The following is a 20206-nucleotide window of genomic DNA, read 5'->3' as shown; positions in this document are numbered from 1 at the left end:
CTGACTGTAAAATGTATTGTTCGTCTGACAGTAACTGTTTCAAGTAATTTTTTTTAAAGATTCGAAAACGACAATATTTCCTTTCATCCTGTTGCAATTGTCCATCTCACAGACTCAGAACCTGTCAGAGAAGAAAAAAAATCTCAACATTTAAAGCTGCTGACTAAAAACTTTTCATTCCAGAAAAATGTGGTAACGGAAGGGTTTTAAATATAGTTTGAAAAAAAAAGCTCGTCTTAATTACTTTAAACATGGAAGGGCCTGTGAGCGCTTTGTATTTAAGTCTGGATAATATTTACCCTCCCTCCTGTACGCGTTCTATCTTAACCCCGCTCAGATTTAACTTTCCTCCTGTACACGTTATATTTTAATCCAGATTTCGCTGAGCTTCTTTCTCCGGTCTTTGCCCGCTTCAGAGGTCGAATGTGTAGCTGGAGAGGCAGTGATACAAACACCAACAGCAAATGGGAACTGTTCCATTAAAATGCAAGTTCACTCGTGTCAGGAGCAGGCGGCGCTCACATGCTAAATTCGCCTTAAATTTGAACAAGTCCTTGTCCCTTCAACGGTGTGTGTGTATCTTCGCTCTGTAAAAGGTGGTGCCGAGCGGGGGTCTGTATGTGTGTGCATGCGGGGGGGATGGATCCGTCTCCCTAATGACACGAAAAGGGAATCCCTCCGTACAGACGTCATGTTAACCAAGGAAACCCACATCCCGCATCATTTGACGCAAATACCCATTTTTAGGCAACACGCTACGTCAATGGACGGTACCATCGACCAGATCTTAGTCATAGAGAGAGAAATAAAGATCTCACGTGGATCCGAGGTCTTCACTGATCGTTTGCAAACACGTTGCTTTAAAAATATATAGTGTGTGTGTATGAAAAAGGTCAAGGTGGAAAGGAAGCAATGAGTTGGATTTGGGGGAAGCTGTGAGTTGCTGAATGTCAGAAGCGAGAGGGAAAAGGTTTCTCTGGGCTCCCTCCCCGGCTTGCTCGGGCTTGGGCGGAGCCGGCTGCGTTGACGTGAATCTTTAGCTGCGGGAGTGCTGGAAATAAAAAGACCAGACTTAATACCAGAGAACTGACTCATCAACCTCGAGAAGCAGCGCGCAGTAACTCGGTGACTATTAGACCGAGGGGGGCGGCGCAAAGCGAAAAAAATAATTAGTCACTGCTAAAGCGATCAGAAAGGGGCAGAAGTGTGTTTTTTAAAAAAAAGAGGAAGAGATTGTGACTTATTTAATAAAAAAAAATTAAAGTTCCAAACTAGGAAGGGGGGCAGTTTGGGGTGCGGGGAGAGTTTTATGGGTTCTTTCAGCCCCAACAACTGCAAGAAGACGGGAAAAGAGCAGTGAGAGGGGGAGACTTGTTTTAACGTGTGGCTAACAGTATCTTGGAAATAACTGACCGAAGGCAAAGTTTTAAGCGGACTTGCAATTTTTGGAATGTGTTTATACATATTTATATTTAATTGAAATATATATCGGAGAAAATCTACCCAAGAGAAATACGGTTGGTCCCACTTTAAAGAAAAGTAACTGCTTCCTGCGGAGGATCATGTACCAAGATTATCCCGTGAACTACGATACATCCTCTCGTAACAGCGCGTCTCCGGTTCACCAGGACAGCGTCTTCGGCAGCGCCGGGAGCAGCAGTGGTTCCCAGGTAAGGCTCGGCATCCTGGGGAAAGGAGAGGGAGAGAAGTGATTCCTGCTATTTTACCCCCTTCGGACACATCTCTCGTCCCCACCCTCCCCCCAAAAAATCTATTTCATTTAAGAATATGAAACTCTGGATTATTTTCAAGTAGTAATTTAATTTAGTGAGCCAGTTGCAAGGTTTACTATATTTTGAAATGTACGAATTTCGGTAACTGGTCACTTTTAAAAAAAATTTTATTTTTGCATATCTAGTGAGAGGTGAGCTGTTGCGTGTGAGGCCTGAGTCTTTTCCTTTTCCCTGCCCTGTACCCAGTCTGTGGCTTGTGTGTTGTTTCCTGGTCCCAGTCGGCGGTTGTCTGTGAGAGTTGGGACTGTGTTTGTCCAGTGTGTAGTGTGAGGCTTGTTAAAACATTGGCACAAGTGTGAATCACCAGGTTGCGCTACCGGAGCGGCGTCAGATGGTCTCCCTTCTCCCGCTGTGTGTACAGGTGGTCTATCAGATGAATAAATGACACATTTAGGGAAAAAAAACCAAAACTGATCTATTTACACACCGCCAGTACCTTTTCATATTAATGAATTGGATTATGCCAAGGATTACTTTAATGAATTTGCATCAGTGGGAAGGATTTTTTTCCCCCTCCTCGCCTTCGTTTATCATAAAGCGAGGTTATCTGCACTGCCTTCTCAGAAATTTTCCCCATTCCCTCCTGGTGGAAAGTCAGTCCTGGGTCTTCCCACCGCCCCTCTCTCTCTCTCGGCAGATTTCGTGCGTTCTTGGTGCCTTTCACATGAAGCAATGTCGCTTTTTCTTCCAAACTATCGGACGAGGCGGAGGGAGGGAATGGAGTTCAGATGTAGTCAGTCTTTCCATACAGTGCACAGAGTTCTTTGAAAATAACCACCATTAAATTAAATAAACTGAGCCGAAATTGGCCAAAACGGAGACACTTTTAAATAACTTATTCCGTTCCAATTATAGGAATATCTCCCTTCCCTCTCCATTTAAACAAATGTTTCAATGCCTCATTTTAAAGGCGCTAGTAGTGAGTATAGTTTGTCATCTATAAAAGAAGTCAATTTCTTTCCAGTTTTCCTTCCAGATCAGTTGAACCTGGGGCGCTGTCACTTTAATAGTCTGATGTAACTTTCCTCTCCCTTTATTTATTTAATGCAATCCTTCACGCATTGTTAACCTTTAAGGGTGGTGAAGAAATGAAGCAAGCTGGAGGGAATCTTGCGCAAGGCGAGAAGTGGCTGGGATTACAAAATCGGTTTCGTAATTCTGTGTTTTAAAAAAAATGTCTCTGGACTTTTGTGCTCCAACCCAGTGGCGGAAGTTATTACCCAGTCCTGGTGCCAACATGCTAACTTGTACAGATGGGGATTTTCATTTTGTGCCCCCACGCCGCTCCCTTTCCTGCTAACTCCATGGCCAAGTAACACTTCTCGAAATTGTAATTGACAAACCCTTTCCGGCTAGCGCTTGGCGACATTCCTGCTATTTGTCAGCTATGTTCTTCGATTAACTGGGATTCTGTCAATGTTTGTACTGCCTTGCTCTTTAGGCAGTCAGCCCCACCCCTCTTACCATTCGTGGCCGCCAACTTCCATCGTGCTCCCGAGAGTTAGCTATGTTAGTATCTGTTTTAATATATTGACTTACTGTAAATACACTGCTACAAGGCAGTTTTCTGGCCACACCTCAACCACCCCACCCCCTCCCTTTTACACAGTGGCGTTTTGTTGGCCCGGTAGCTAGTGGTTTGAAACCATACCGGATTAGAATATTCCTAGCTTTTATTACACATTTTTATATATAGAAAATAAAATGTGTCCCTGTGATACTTCATGTACAAACTGTGTGTGCTTTGTTGCTCAATCTCTCTCTGGGCTCATATGTGGCACTGCAAGGAGTCCTTCTACAGCCAGTGTCTCGGATTTCTCTCTTTCCAGTGCTGTTAGTTACAGTCCCTTCTAGAGTTGTTTGTTTGAGCCCACTGAGATCCTTGTTCCTAGGACATTGCAGTAGCTGAGTATGCAGATCAAAGCTGGTGGATGAAAGGGCCCCCACCCACCCTATCGCCACCAATACTGTACAACTTCTCTCCTTCTATCATACAATCATAGCACAGAGGAAGGCCATTTGGCCCGTCCGATCCATACTGGCTTTTTGGAAGAACAATTTAGCTAGCCCTTTTCCCTGCATTTCTTTCCCTTCAGCTGCTTATCCAATTCCCTCTGAAGGCCACAATTGAATCTGCCTCCACCGCACCCTCACAGTGCATTCCAGATCCTAACCATGTAAAAAAAAATTCTCGTTGTCGTTGGTTCTTTTACCAATCATTTAAGTCTGTGTCCTCTATCTGCAGAAGTGAAAAAGAATTGCATTTCTATAGTGCCTTTTATGACTCGGGATGCCAATTAAGCGCTTTTTGAAGTGTAGTCACTCTTGTTTAAGAAAAAACATGCCAGCCAATTCCCACACAGCAAGCTCCTCAAAACAGCAATGTGATAATCAGATAATCTGCTTTAATGATGTTTGAGGGATAAATATTGACCAGGACACTGGGGAGAACTCCTGTACTCTTTTGAAATAGTGCCGTGGGATCTTTTATGTCCATGTGAGAGGGCAGATGAGGCCTCAGTTTAACATCTCATCTGAAAGTTAGGCTGGGCTGTCACCTTTTGCCAAGTCCAAGATGGGCAGAGCAGGGAGTTGGATTATGTCTTAAATTCTGATGTTTGCTGAGGAAAGATAATTGTAAATGCTAATAACATCAACTCTGCATCACAAGAAGGATTGGGGGGGATGGTGAGGCGCGGGGCGAATGGATTTGGTTTTACAACCAGATTTGATTCCATTTGGGAATTTTTTCAAGTTGACTGAGCAGCTGGCAATCCTAACAAAGTAACTCCTTATTGGCCAGCTGAAATGTACTTTCGCTAATGATTTAAAGGCAGGGTTGTATTTTATAGCCTTTTCTTGAGTTCCTTAGTTAGAACTATTACCATAAATGACAGATTAAATTAAAATGGATTTTATTGTAAAATTTTTCTGATCTCATTGTCCACTGAGCCTTGGATCCTGTACCACACTTTGAGGCCCACACATAAGAAACGCACCCCATAGCCCTGTAGCTCTATGCTAAATAAACCAATGCAACTGGTGCTATAATTCCGAGGCCCTTCGGGCATCCTCTTTAGGTTATGCAAAGTCAGTTAGAGCACTCCAGGCAAAATAAATTGTATAATACTATCACATCTTTGTGTATCTCACACAGGGAGGGGGTGGTGTAATGGTAATGTCACTAGACCGTAACCCAAAGTCCCAGGCAAATGGCAGATGGTGAAATTTGAATGCAATTAATAAATCTGGAATTAAAAGCTAGTCTAATGGTGATCATAGAACCATTGTCACTTGTTTTTAAAAAAAAAAAACCCATCTGGTTCACTAATGTCCTTTAGGGAAGGAAATCTGCTGTCCTTACCTGGTCTGGCCTACATGTGACTCCAGATGCACAGCAATGTGGTTGACTGTTAAATGCCCTCTGAAATGGCCCAGCAAACCACTCAGTTGTATCTAACCGCTACCAAGTCTCAGAAAAAGAATGAAACTGGATGGGCCACCCGGCATTGACCTGGACCGGAAATGACAACGGCAAACCCAGCCCTGATGACCCTGCAAAATAGTCCTTGCTAATATCTGGGGCTTGTGCCAAAATTGGGAGAGCTGTCTAGCTGTCGAGCAACAGCCTGACACAGTCAGACTCATAGAATCATACCTTGCAGACACCATCACCATCTCTAGGTACGTCCTGTCCCACCGACAGGATAGACCCACCAGAGGTGGTGGCACAGTGGTATACAGTCGGGAGGGAGTTGCTCTGGGAGTCCTGAACATGGACTCTGGACCCCATCAAGTCTCATGGCATCAGGTCAAACATGGGCAAGGAAACCTGCTGATTACCACCTACCGCCCTCCCTGGCTGATAAGTCAGTTGCTTCTCCATGTTCAACGCCAATTGCGTGAAGCACTGAGGGTAGCAAGGGTGCAGAATGTATTCTGGGTGGGGGACTTCAATGTCCATAACCAAGAGTAGCTCGGTTGCACCACGTCTGACTGAGCTGGCCAAGTCCTAAAGGACATAGCTGCTAGACTGGGTCTGCAGCAGGTGGTGAGGGAAGCAACGAGGGCAAAACCAACTTGACCTCGACCTCACCAATCTACCTCCCGCAGATACATCTTTCCATGACAGTATTGGTAGGAGTGACTACTGCACAGTCCTTTATGGGGATGAAGTCCCATCTTCATGGTGAGGGTACATCTTGTGTTGCACTACCACTGTACTAAATGAGATAGATTGCGAACAGATCTAAGCTCAAAACTGGGCATCCGTGAGGCGCTGTGGGCCACCAGCAACAGAATTGTATTCAGCTACAATCTAATCTTATGGCCTGGCATATCCCCCACTCTAACATTACCATCAAGTCAGGGGACCAACCCTAGCTCAATGAAGAGTGCAGGAAGGCATGTCAGGAGCAGCACCAGGCATACCTAAAATTGAGGTGTCAGCCTCAAGGTGAAGCTACAACCCAGGACTACTTGAATGCCCACAACCAACAGATCAGATCTAAGCTCTGCAGTCCTGCTACATCTAGTCGTGAATGGTGGTGGACAATTAACAACTGACGGGAGGAGGCTCCACAAACATCCTCATCCTCAATGATGGGGGAGCCCAGCACATCAGTGCAAAAGGCAAGGCTGAAGCATTTGCATCCATCTTCAGCCAGAAGTGCCAAGTGGGTGATCCATCTCTGCCTCCTCCTGAGGTCCGGCATCACAGCCAATCTGATTCACTCATGTGATATCAAGAAACGGCTGGAGGCATTGGATATTGCAAAGGCTGCAAGCCCTGACAACATTCTGGCAATAATGCTGAAGACTTGCATTCTAGAACTAGCTGCACCCCTAGCCAAGCTGTTCCAGCACACATAGAACATAGAACAGGCCCTTCGGCCCATGATGTTGTGCCGAACCTTTAAACTACTTTAAGATCAAACTACCTACATACCCTTCATTCTACTATCATCCATGTACCTATCCAAGAGTCGCTTAAATGCCTCTAATGTATCTGCTTCTACTACCTCCGCTGGCAGCGCATTCCACGCACCCACCACTCTCTGTGTAAAGAACCTACCTCTGACATCTCCCCGAAACCTTCCTCCAGTCACCTTAAAATTATGCCCCCTGGTGATAGCCCTTTCCACCCTGGGAAAAAGTCTCTGGCTATCCACTCTATCTATGCCTCTCATCATCTTGTACCCCTCTATCAAGTCACCTCTCATCTTTCTTCGCTCCAATGAGAAAAGCTCTAGCTCCCTCAATCTTTCTTCGTAGGACATGCCCTCCAGTCCAGGCAGCATCCTGGTAAATCTCCTCTGCACCCTCTCTAAAGCTTCCACATCCTTCCTATAATGAGGCGACCAGAACTGAACACAATATTCCAAGTGTGGTCGAACCAGGGCTTTATAGAGCTGCAGCATAACCTCGCGGCTCATAAACTCAATTCCCCTGTTAATGAAAGCCAACACACCATACGCCTTCTTAACAACCCTATCAACTTGGGTGGCAACATTGAGCAATCTATGGACATGGACCCCAAGATCCCTCTGTTCCTCCACACTACCAAGAATCCTGTCTTTTAAGCCTGTATTCTGCATTCAAATTCGACCTTCCAAAATGAATCACATCACACTTTTCCAGGTTGAACTCCATCTGCCACTTCTTCTCAGCCCAGCTCTGCATCCTGTCAATGTCCCGTTGCAACCTACAACAGCCTTCCACACTATCCACAACTCCAGCAACCTTTGTGTCATCGGCAAACTTGCTAACTCAGCCTTCCACTTCCTCATCTAAGTCATTTATAAAAATCACAAAGAGCAGAGGTCCCAGAACAGATCCCTGTGGAACACCACTGGTCACTGAGCTCCAGGCTGAATACTTTCCATCTACTACCACCCTCTGTCTTCTGTGGGCCAGCCAACTTTCCCTGAATCCCATGCCTCCTTACTTTCTGAATGAGCCTACCATGGGGAACCTTATCAAACGCCTTGCTAAAATCCATATACACCACATCCACTGCTCTTCCTTCATCAGGCATCTACCCAGTTAGTGGAAAATTGCCTGGGTATGTCACATGCACATATACAATTACCGCCCTATCAGTCTACTCTCGATCATCAGCAAAGTGATGGAAGGGGACACCGACAGTGCTATTAAGCGGCACTTGCTCAGCAATAACCTGCTCGCTGACACTCCATTTGAGTTCTGCCAGGGCCACTCAGCTCCTGACCTCATTACAGCCTTGGTTCAAACATGGACAAAAGAGCTGAACTCAAGAGGTGAGGTGAGAGTGACTGCCCTTGACATCAAGGCAGCATTTGACTGAGTGTGGCATCAAGGAGCCCTAGCAAAACTGGAGTCAATGGGAATCAGGGGGAATACTCTCCATTGGTTGGAGTCATACCTAGCACAAAGGAAGATGGTTGTTGTTGCTGGTCAATCATCTCAGTCACAGGACATCATTGCAGGAGTTCCTCAGGGTAGTGTCCTAGACACAACCATCTTCAGTTGCCTCATCAATGACCTTCCCTCCATTGTAAAGTCAGAATGTGGATGTTCAGTTGTCAATGAACAATGTTTACCATTCATGACTCCTCGGAATCTGAAGCAGCCCATGTCCATATGCAGCAAGACCTGGATAACATCCAGGCTTGGGCTGATAAGTGGCAATTAACATTTGCGCCACACAAGTGCCAGGCAATGACCATCTCAAATGAAAGAATCTAACCATCTCCCCTTGACGTTCAATGGCATTCCCATCGCTGAATTTCCCCCCACTATCAATCCTGGGGGTTACCGTTGACAAGAAACTGAACTGGACCAGCCATGTAAATGTTGTGGCTACAAGAGCAGATCAGAGGGTGGAATTCATCACCACCTTCTCAAGGGCAATTGGGGATGGGCAACAAATGCTGGCCTTGCCAGCGACACCCACATCCTGCAAACAAACAAACAAAAAAAAATAAGTTTGTGTACACACAAGTATGTATATTTAATGCAGGTTTTGCCACAACATGATTCTTTTACACTAATCTACAGTTTTGTAGATCTGGTCATAGGCAATTTTCTTGTCACTGAATAGATCTACTATAAATGTAATTTCTACAAAACATACATAACATAAGCGTTCCAATTTCATTGGCCCATTGAACTGTGAAACATTCTCTTTATCCCTAGTGTCCCAGTATTTGTAGTTCAGTCAGACAACAATTGGAATATACCACAGAGGCAGGAAATGGCCAGTTACCAGTTACAATATCAAGACTTCCCTGGTGTGTTTCTTGCTTGCATTGTCTGCATAGATGAGTTCTACCAAAAATCTGAAGGACAACATCCATGATAGAAAGGATACCTTCCACACAGTATGATCCTGTCACATTCAACATGTAACCAACATTGGGGATGGTAGCATAGTGAGAATGTTACTGGATTAGTAATCCAGAGGCCTGATCTAATTCTCTGGGGGTATAAGTTCAAATCTCACCATGCCAGCTGGGGGAATTTATATTCAATTAATAAATCTGGAATAAAATGCTAGTCTCATTAGTAATCATGAAATTACTGGATCATGGGGTGGTGCAATGGTTAGCACCACAGCCTCAGCTGCAGCGACCTGGGTTCAGTTCTGGGTACTGCCTGTGTGGAGTTTGCAAGTTCTCCCTGTGACCACGTGGGTTTCCGCCGGGTGCTCTGGTTTCCTCTCGCAGCCAAAGACTTGCAGGTTGATAGGTGAATTGGCCATTGTAAGTTGCCCCTAGTGTAGGTAGGTGGTAGGAGAATGGTGGGGATGTGGTTGGGAATATGGGATTAATTTTGGATTAGTATAAATGGGTGGTTGTTGGTCAGCACAGACTCAGTGGGCCAAAGGGCCTGTTTCAGTGCTGTATCTCTCTGACTCTGTGGTTTGAACAATTGATGTTTTGGGGCACATAATTTTTTTTTTTTTACAATTTTAAAATCCGTTGCATCATTCATAGTTTGAAAGTTGAATTAAAGCTTTTCTTACATTTTCTAAGAACTATGTCACCTCCAGAGGATCTCTTTATGGCAGCACCCATGCGTACATTACAGCTATCCGGTTAACTCTTCAAAGCACATTGATTTTGTAAATTTCAAAATAGTCTCGCAACTTTGCATTTCTTGAGCCAATATGGTGACAGAACAGCAGAAAACAATGCAGACTAACAGCTTGCTGGTTCCCTGCATCTTGCACTGAACAATTAAAGCAAAAAAAGGTTACAGTAGGGTAGAAGTTGTATTATTGGGCTGGTAATCCAAAACCTGGAAATACAATCTACAGAATATAAGTTTAAGTTCACCCATGGCAGTATGAGACTTTTTGAATTAAAAAAAAAAAAAAAAAAATGTGGAAATAAAAAACTTAACACTAAAAATGGCTATGTTGGATTCTTGCAAAACAAATTTCCTTTCAGCAGAAGGAACCTACCATCCTTGCCCAGTCTGGCCTATGTGTGACACTAGTCCCATATCAATGTAGTTGTCTCTGAAGTGGCCACTCAATTGTATCATAGCTATTAACTGTCCCAGATGTAATCATGGTTAAATGTTCACATTCAGGTTTACACATGAAGCATCAGGACTGTCTATTCTGTAACCTGAGGGTCACATGGGCCCACAAGCTTTGGAAAATCAGTTCTATTTGATGCTCACTGGTTTGTCCTTTTTGAATTCTATGGGCCTGGATATTTGGAAAGGACTTGTTGCCTCATTTGGCAGATAAAACTAAAATCAGAACAACAAGATGTGTTAATATCAGTAGTTTTTACTCATTCTTGGAATGTGGAGTCACTGTCAAGGGTGGCATTTATTGCCCATCATAGTTGTCCTTGTATAGAGTGGATGCTGGGCCACTTCACAATATCTAAGACTACAGTGAAGTGGGACTGGAGTCACCTACAGGTCAGACTGGATAAGGAGGACCGATTTATCTTCGCTAAAGAAAATTAATGAAGCAGTTGGGTTTTTCTGACAATCTGGCAGCTTTCTTGGTTTTGTCTTCTAGTTCGACCCTCTTATTTCTAGATATTTTAAACTGAAATCAAATTCTCAACCTGCCACAGTGGATTTGAACACTCATTCCCTGGATTATTCGTCCAGCTTTCCTAGATTACTAGTCCAGTAACATAACTCTTTTGAGATGTATACAAATGAATGAAATGCAAAGGGAGAAAGTGAAGAACAAAATATGATTTCTGACATTCCAACAGTGACTAAAGTAATGCATTGGCTGTAAAGCGCTTTGGGACCTCCCTGAGATTATGAAAGACGCAATATGAATTCCGATGCTTTTGAATGCAAGCTGGAGTTGGACACTGGTTATAGCAAAGTTGCTTAAGACTTTTTGAAAGCAGCACTGATACGTTCAGGAACAAATTGGGAACAAGAAGTATTATCCTTCACCTATATCAGAGGCTGAACTTTCAATTTTTTTAAAAAGATGTTTATGAATGAGGTTTTGACTGCAGTAATGGCACTCACTGGCCTTGCTTTGTTTTGTTTTTTAAATCCTCCTCCCCCCCCTCCCATAGAAATATCGATCAGACATGCCAGGATCCAGCAGTGCCTTTGTCCCGACAATCACCGCCATCACCACTAGTCAGGACTTGCAGTGGATGGTTCAACCCACAGTTATAACCTCAATGTCCAGCCCTTACTCCCGGTCGCACCCTTACAGTCTACCAGGGGCCAGCATTTCGTCACCTTCCTCCACCACTTTACACCGACCAGGGGTTATCAAAACCATCGGAGAAACAGGAGGACGAAGAAAAAGAGACGAACAGGTGAGATTGCAGCTCTCTTTCTGCACCGATTTTAATATGCCAATCATCAGGACATTCATTTAGCCATCTGAAGTTTGTTCAATTTCCTATTATCCATACTTTTTGTAATCCCCTTTCTCCAATTTACTTTCTGCCCTTTGAAATGCACTGGGCAAGTGTTAGTAACCAAGGTGTTCATGTGAAACGCCTCATAGGAATTGTTAGATGGAAAAAGATCAAGTTCCATCTAGTTTGCCTTCTGTCATCCTGCTAGTTGCATAATACAATGCCATGATTAGTCACCAATTTCATTAACACTCACTTTGTTATCAATTAGTCTACAACAGATCCAAACATGAGAAGGAAAACTTCAGAGGCGGAGAGCTTTGGGAACCCTAGGTCTAAAGTGCCTTCTGCTATTTTAACAAAGATTTAAGGCAAAAGGAAATTGGTTAAAATAAAACACACTTGGAACTTTCTTATAAATCGCTACTAACCCCTTGCAGCACAGCTTCAATCCATAAGGTGCTATTGTCACCCAGTTCACACCTTGTAATTGAGAAGATCCTCTTCAAAGTTAAATTTGGTGTTAAGTCAGGATAGATTTTTGTTCTAGTACTGTAGTTGGGGAGGAGAGAGAGAGAATGAATACATAGAAAGGGCAATCTCGAGGCTCCAGTGTGTACCATCTTGAAGGTTGAGGAGCCACAGAATTTACAGCACAAAAGATGTCCTTTGGGACTCTTTAATTGGGACTGTTTACTTTAATCCCATTGTCTTGCTCTTTCCTCATGTTCATGATTTATCCAATTCCCTTTGAAATTATGTTCTAGTCTCTACCTCCAGTAGCCACTTATTTGATCTAATAACCCTCTGAATAAACACTGTCCTTGCTCCCAACTTCTTTCTTTACACTTCTAGTGATATTTCTCCATTTAAAAAATTTGTTTATAGGATGTGGATGTCACTGACCATCCCCAATTGCTCTGGAGAAGGTAATTTGCCTCGCCAGCAATGCCCACATCCCACGAATTGATGGAGAAAAGTAATCCCCACCTGTTTCCACTTGTTGGTAACAAATCTTTCACCTATTTACCCTTTCACCATTTTGGAATCCTTAATTAGATGCCTCCTTTTAATTATCTCTGCTTCAGTGAAGAAACCACCCTCCCTCCTCCCTTCCCCGCTCAAAACCACCAATTTCAACCTTTTCTTCCTGGCATCCGGCGTTGTACTGTTACCATGGCTTGAATATCCTTCCTGTAATGGGATGCTCAGATCTGCCCACAATCTGTGGCTTCACAAATGTACAAATTCAACATCTTTCTTGCTTTTATATTCAGTGCTCCTATATATATAAAATACAAAAATCCTATTTTGCTTTTTTAAAAAAAAAACATTATGGTCTACCTATCCACTATTAAAGATCTATATATCTGTGCCTCAAGCAAATGGAAGTATGACTAACCTGAATCACTCTTTGTTTTATGCAGGCAGGTTTTTTTTTCCCATGTCAGGTGTTCTGTTGGACTGCAGCACAGGGCAGGTTTCTGTAATCAAATCAGATCACCTGCACTGAGTTTTGTTGCAACTTGTAATTTGGTCTGTTGTAGGGGAGCAGCCACCCAAGTGTACCTTATAATAAATGTTACAGGGACTACCATACCCTGTGCTGCTTACAGTGTTTGTATGCTGGGGAGTTAGTAAGTTGCCCTTGTTTAAGTTGGGGCATTTTATTACATTCAAAGCACTTTTAACATATGTTATCGAATGTAGACTTGTTATATATTATATACTGGCATTGCAATTTACCACGAAAAATGTTGAAACAAAGCCAAAAGTATAAATCATGACAACAGGAAGTGCAGACTGCGCAAGAATTTTAATATATAGATAATGCCCTCCAGTGTAGGTTGTTGCCTGGGCTGGAGCATTTCAGCTATGAAGTGAGATTGGATAGGCTAGGCTTGTTTCTCTTACAGCAGAGAAGGCTGAGGGGGGGAACCTGATTGAGGTATACAAAATTCACGGGCATAGGTAGGGTAGATAGGAAGAAACATTCCCCCTCAGTGGAGGGGTCAATAACCAGGGGGCATAGATTTAAGGTGAGGGGATTTGAGGAAAGAATTTTTCACCGAGGGTGGTTGGAATCTGGAACGCACTGCCTGAAGAGGTGGTAGAGGCAGGAACCCTCAACATTTAAGAAGCATTTAGATGAGCACTTGAAATGCCATAGCATACAAGGCTACAGGCCAAGTGCTGGAAAATGGGATTAGAATAGATAGGTGCTTCATGGCCGACATGGACATGATGGGCCGAAGGGCCTGTTTCTGTGCTGTATAACTCTATGACTGACTGTGTATTCACAAACTCACAGAATTGTTAGTGTAGAAGGAGGCCATTCGGCCCATCGTGTCTGCACTGGCTCACTGAAACAGCACTTCACTGAGTTCCATTTCCCCGCCTTCTCCCCATAACCCTGCACATTCTTCCTTTACATATGACAGTCTAATTCCCTTTTGAAAGCTTCAATAGAAACTGCCTCCACCACACACTCAGGCAGCGTATTCCAGACCTTAACCACTCGCTGCATGAAAAAAATTTTCCTCATGCCAATTTTGCTTCTCTTACCAAATATTTTAAATCTGTGCCCTCTCATTCTTGATCCTTTCACAAGTGTGAACAATTTCTCTCTCTCTATTCTGTCCAGACCCATCATGATTTTGAATACCTTTTATCAAATCACCTCTCGGCCTTCTCTTCTCCAATCTATCTTCATAACTGAAATTCCTCATCCTTGGAACCATTCTCGTGAATTTTTTCTGTACTGTCTCCAATGCCCCCAAAACTGGACTCAAAACTCCAGCTGAGGCCAAACTTGTAGAGAATAGCATATCGTAGGAATATCATACCCTGTGTTTATCACAGCATAACACCTGTGTATAATACAGTGAATGGCAGCTGCTGGTGAACAGCCTGTGGATATCAAAGAATTACATGCTGTATATAACCATATTGTTAACACATCTTGTATATTAGAGTGAATAACAAACCCTGTATATATTGAGAATTACACACCATGGACATTACAGCAGAAAAGCACCATATGTGTATATAACAGCAGAATAGTGCAGCCTGGCTGCATTGTGGCAGATTAGTTGTAGTAATAAGTAAAAAGTAGCAATTTAGTTGGTGCCATGTTTGGGTTAAAGGTGTGTAGGCAGGTGGCGATAAGTAGTTTGAGTTTTGAGATCCTGGAATAGAAGAAGTTGGAATTAGGAGCCTGAGGATTAACAGAGGCAAAGGTATCTATCTGAGTTTCTGACTGGTTGTGTATGTAATAAGTGTAGGTACACTCCCAAAACCTGCTTGAATCCAATGGGCAGCTTGCTGCAGTGATGTGTGTGTGTGTGTGTGTAATTGTCTGCCATTTGAGGCTTGCCTGGTACCAGATTGTGCTCATGTACTGCCAACGACTGATGAGTGGATTTTACTGACATTGCCCAGTGACCAAATAGATAGAAAGGAAGAACTTGCATTCATGTAACAGCTTTCACATCCTCGAGACCCCCTCGCCCAATGTGCTTCACAGCCAATTAATCACTTTTGAAGTGTATTGTTCTGTCAGCAAGAGATTGACTAGAGGGAGTTTCTGATTAATAAATGCATGAGGTGGTGGTGGTGCTCGGGGACTTAAACAATATAATAGAAAATAAAGTAACCACATAGTTGTTTGTCACCCTGAGGGAGAGATCCTTTAATGAGTGAACCTTGCAGAATGTTCTGGAATTTTTCTTTAGCAGGTTACAAGTTGATTTTTTATTCTTGTGAAATCTCAAAGGGCTAAAGGACACAGTGCAGAACACTCCAAGGTTTAAAAAAAATAGGAGAGAAGATGGGATAAATTGGGAAGTAGTAACTAGGTGGCATCAAGTCTTGGGTTTTTAAAAGCTCTGAGATTATAGGATGAAGAAAGAGATTGAGGGAGGTTAGGAGTTTTGTGGTTTCAGGAAGGAATGGAAAGTAGGAGACTAGTAAAACAAGCAGCTTGTTTTTTGTGAAGCTGTTTGTTGTGTGGAAGTAAGTAGTTCATTCGCTAGTCAGTCTGTCATCTTATTTATGATCACAAGATGAATAGATGAAGGAGACCATTTGCTGTCTTTTAGCTTACCTATCCTGAAAAACCTACAATTCTGAACCCCCTCCTCCCATTCCCATCACAGAATCCACTGCTACTTAAATCATCTCTTTTGCCTCCGCCACTCTACTTTGAAGTTTGTTGTGTTGATCATTCCTTTTGTAAAGTGGTGCCTGCCATCACTCCTAAGTCCCCTTTCTATTCAGCTAAACCTGTGCCTCTTGTCCTACTGTTGCAGTGGAGACACAACCCGCCATTGGGAAGCGGGCAGGTTCGGATATGATGCCTGATTTTACACTCCTTTTAATATCAGTTGGGCTGGGTATAAAGTGAGCGTCCAACCTGGACCGCCTGTGTGTCTCTGGGTGGGTCAGGTTTAAATTACGCCCACATTGTCAGGAAAGGTGACCTCATCATCCTAATTGTTCTGTATGTCTCAGTCCATCAAATCAGTTATTGTACAGGGTTGAGGTGAATGAACCTGATTCAATATATTCCACTTGCGAGTGAGTCTTTTTTATGGCAATTGATACCTACCAGCAGTTTATTCCTTACCAGCTCCCTCCTGCATTAGCTCCTTAGCATACACCAGAAACTCTCCTATCCCATGGACTACTTTTGGTCGTCTTACTCTAAACTCATATGGAATGTACTCATGCTGCTTGTATAGCTGTAATCCATCTACGCAGGGATAAGGAGAGAACAAAAAAAAGTCTGTCAACTTCAGTGCCTGTGTCAGATTTTAAGACTTGCATTTATGTAGCACCTTTTCATGTCCCCAGGACATTCTAAAGTGTTAATTAAGTTCTAATTCAATAGTTTCGAAGTCTAGTCACTGTGTAGGAACTGTGTCAGCTAACTTGTGCACAGCATGTCCCCCAAACAGCAATGGGATAAATGACCACATCTTTTTTTAGGTATTGAGGGATAAACTCCCCTGCTCTGCTTCAAAATAGTGCCATGGGATCTTTTACATCTATCTGAGAAGGCAGATGGGGCCTCAGTTTAATGTCTCATCTGAATTTTTGTGCTCAAGTTTCTAGAGTGGGACTTCAACCAATGATCTTGCTCTCTGAGCTGAGAGTGCTACCAATTGAGCAACAGCTGACCCTAATTTTAAGTCCATTTTGCATTGTTCTTTCAATAACAGGTATTGGTGACCGTGCCTTCCTACTTAAACACCTGCACACCCCCCCACCAAACTGGACACAATATTTAAACTTACTGTAGTGGTGCAGCATTGCCAGGGGACTGTGCAGTTAGATTGCCTGGTCCTGCCTGAATCTGATTAGTATTTAAGGTTTCTGGTTAAAGTAGTTGGCCTTCGAATGCTCTTAAATTGATGCTGAATTCTGTGGAATCCATAGGGTTGAGATGGCGGGGGTTATGAAAGTCACTGTTTGTTTTTTTTTCTTTATGTTTTTTTTCTATTTTTTTTATTCCCTCCCCAAACCCTTCCCTTGCCCCTCCTATTTAGATTTTCCACTGTCGCCTGCCACTGCCGTCGCACTTTCTCCATGCAGCAGGGCAGCATGGCCTGGGCCGTGGACTTCTCAACGGCCACCGTCAGTGCTGCTCCGGGAGTGACCAAGAGCTGACATGCTTCTGCAGGGTAGGTCTGCTCATGCCAGTTTCTCCCAGCCATGAGATGGGACTGCTCCGTCTTGCGGGTTGGGCGAACAAGCATTTCTCTTTAACACTCCTTGTTTATTTTCTTTGATTTGCACCCTGACTCTTCCATCAGATGTCTCGATTTGTGAAATCAGGGTTGACATATATTTTGGTGTTAATTCTAATCTTACTCGGAGTGTAACTGTAGTTTTGGCTTATGTATTCATTTATCTTTCTTTCTCTTGCCTTTTTTAAATGGTTTTTGTTTAAACAATTATTTAGGAGCCCGTGAACCAGTTTTCTGGATTGGACGCATTGCAGTCAACCTATGTCCAGGGTCAAACGATGTGACTGTGGAACTTACAAAATGTGTTTGTTTGGTTTTGCGTGCTCCTGGTCTGTGTGTCTATTTGTAGTTGTGCCTCTGTTCTTTGTGCTCTGGTCTCCTTTATGTCTTGATAAAGTGCCGCACTGCCGATGTTATAGCTCGTGTAATAAAAGGGACAGTAGTGACATGGATGCAAAATTGGCTGAGTGACAGGAAATAAAGTAGTAGTTAATGGATGTTTTTTAAACTGGAGGAAGGTTTGTAGTGGAGTTCCCCAAGGGTTAGTGTTGGGACCCTTGTTCCTGATGTATTAATGACCTAGACCTTGGTGTACAGGGCACAATTTCAAAGTTTGCAGATGATATGAAACTTGGAAGAATTGTGAACTGTGAGGAGGATAGTGATAGACTTCAAGAGGACATAGACAAGTAGGTAGAATGGGCAGACAAGTGACAGATGAAATTTAATGCAGAGAAATGTGAAGTGATTCATTTTGGTTGGAAGGACACTGAGAGACAATATAAAATAAAGAGTGCAATTCTAAAGGGGGGGGGGGGGGGGGGTTGCAGGAGCAGAGGGACCTGGGTATATATGTGCATTAATCACTGAAGGTGGCAGGACTGGTTGAGAGTGCAATTAATAGAGCATGTAGCATCCTAGGCTTCATTAATAGGGGAATAGAGTACAAAAGCAAGGATGTTATGTTGAACTTGTATAAAACACTGGTTTGGCATCAACTGGAGTATTGCATCCAGTTCTGGGTGCCACACTTTAGGAAAGATGTAGAGTCACTGGAGAGAGAGAGAAGAAAAGGTTCATGAGAATGGTTCCAGGGATGAGGAACTTCAGTTGTGTCGATAAAGTGGAGAAGTTGAGACTGTTTCCTTGGAAGAGAAGGTTGAGAGGAGATTTGATAGAGGTATTCAGAACTGTGAGGGGCTGGAAGGCTAGATAGGGAAAATCTGTTCCCTCTCGTTCTCTATCCTTTTAGCATTGGGAACAGATTTGAGGTAATTGGCAAAAGAAGCAGTAGTGACATGAGGAAAAACCTTTTCATGCAGCGAGTGGTTAGGTTCTGGAATACACTGTCTGAGAGTGTGGTGGCGGCAGATTCAATCGAGGCATTCAAAAGGGAATTGGATTATTATCTGAAAAGGGAAGAGTATGCAGGGTTATGGGGAGATGTTCGGGAAGTGGCAATAAGTAAACTGCTCTTTCGGAGAGCTGGCACAGACATGACAGGCTGAATGGCCTCTTTCTGTGCTGTAACAATTCTGTGATTATGTCCTCTGGCTTCACTAACTTCTTTGGTTTCCCTCCCTGTTCTCCTTTATTCTCTGCTTTCACACAGGTTGCCCGCTGGCTCTGACTCTTGCTCTCTCAATTCCCTGGATTTTTGGTCTCTCTTTGCTTACTCTCTTGCACTATCACTGTCTGATCTTTATTTCTTGTACTGTTTTCTGGTCTCTCATCTCCCCTCTCTCTGGTCTCTTTCTCTCTCTCTCCCACTTTGAATCTGGCTTTATCTTTCCCACTGATGCTCTCGCTCTCTCGCCTCTGTGCTTTGTCCTCTGAATCTATTGAATTGGTCCCACTCCCCTGCTCTTTCCCCCATAGCTCTGCAAAAATTTCTATTTCAAGTATTTACCCAATTCCTCTTTGAAAGTTACTATTGAACCTGCTTCCACCAGCCTTTCAGTCAGTGCATTCTAGATCACCACAACTCATTGGGTAATTTTTTTTTCCTCATGTGTCTTTTTTTTTTTTTGGTCCTCTGGTTACCAACTCTCCTGCCACAGGAAGCAGCTTCTTTAATTTAAAATAAAAACAGGAAATGCTGGAAATACCCAGTGGTTCGCTTTATTTGCTGTACTGAAACTGGTCAGGTGTATATGGAGTGATTTAACCTACCACTTACACGCCATGTGACAACAGAGCCACATGCGGACACATTGGACCCTCTTCCCTTCATTCAGCACTCCTTGGACAGCAGAGGACACTCAATCCAAAATTGATATCTACACTGAGCTTAGTAACCCCTTACCACAAATGGGCTGTCAATTGAAAGCAGATGGGATAAATATACCAATGCCCCTACACGCTTTGTGATCTGGCAGCTTTAGTCAAAAACTCGACTCTGCACTGAGTCCTGACCTTAACGCCTGCCTTCCTAAACTCATCTAAATGATTTCCTTTTTTCCCTCTTACCAATCCATGTTCAGCTGCTTTCTGTTTAAACCCTTGCATGGAAGTGGTTCAGGACGGCAGCTCACCACTGCCTTCTCGAAGGCAGTTAGGGATGGGCAATAAATGCTGGCCTACTCAGCGATGCCCACAAAGAATAATAAAAAATAAAAAAAATTGGATACATGGAAGTGTTGGGGGTGGGGGGGGGGGGGGGGGGGTGTTGGGGGGACTGAGGGATGGACCAGGTGTGGAGGGAACAATCCCTTTGGAATGCTGGGAGGGGAGGGGAAGATGTGTTTTGGCATCATGCTGGAGGTGGTGGAAATGGCAGGGGATGATCCATTGAATATGGAGGCTGGTGGGTGTAAAG

General features: G+C 43.4%; 1 protein-coding gene across 4 annotated transcripts in view; it reads left to right on the top strand.

Annotated features, from left to right (window-relative positions):
- Positions 1-652: 652 nt before the first annotated feature.
- Positions 653-20206, top strand: part of fosl2 (FOS like 2, AP-1 transcription factor subunit) — a 30198-nt gene continuing 10644 nt past the window's right edge. The window contains exons 1-3 of one of the 4 annotated variants that reach the window (XM_068027709.1): positions 665-1670; positions 11342-11593; positions 17188-17322. In XM_068027709.1, the coding sequence (XP_067883810.1) occupies positions 1563-1670; positions 11342-11593; positions 17188-17322 (495 nt within the window). In that variant the 5' untranslated portion in view covers positions 665-1562. Of the gene's footprint in view, positions 1671-11341; positions 11594-17187; positions 17323-20206 lie in introns of all 4 variants that reach the window. The other 3 variants (XM_068027704.1, XM_068027712.1, XM_068027714.1) reach the window with 3 other exon arrangements.

This window comes from Heterodontus francisci, chromosome 3, assembly GCF_036365525.1.
Source record: "Heterodontus francisci isolate sHetFra1 chromosome 3, sHetFra1.hap1, whole genome shotgun sequence".
In the NCBI taxonomy this organism is placed as follows: Eukaryota; Metazoa; Chordata; class Chondrichthyes; order Heterodontiformes; family Heterodontidae; genus Heterodontus; species Heterodontus francisci.
The sequence above is the reverse complement of the archived record's forward strand: the minus strand, read 5'-3'. Positions and strand labels throughout refer to the sequence as shown.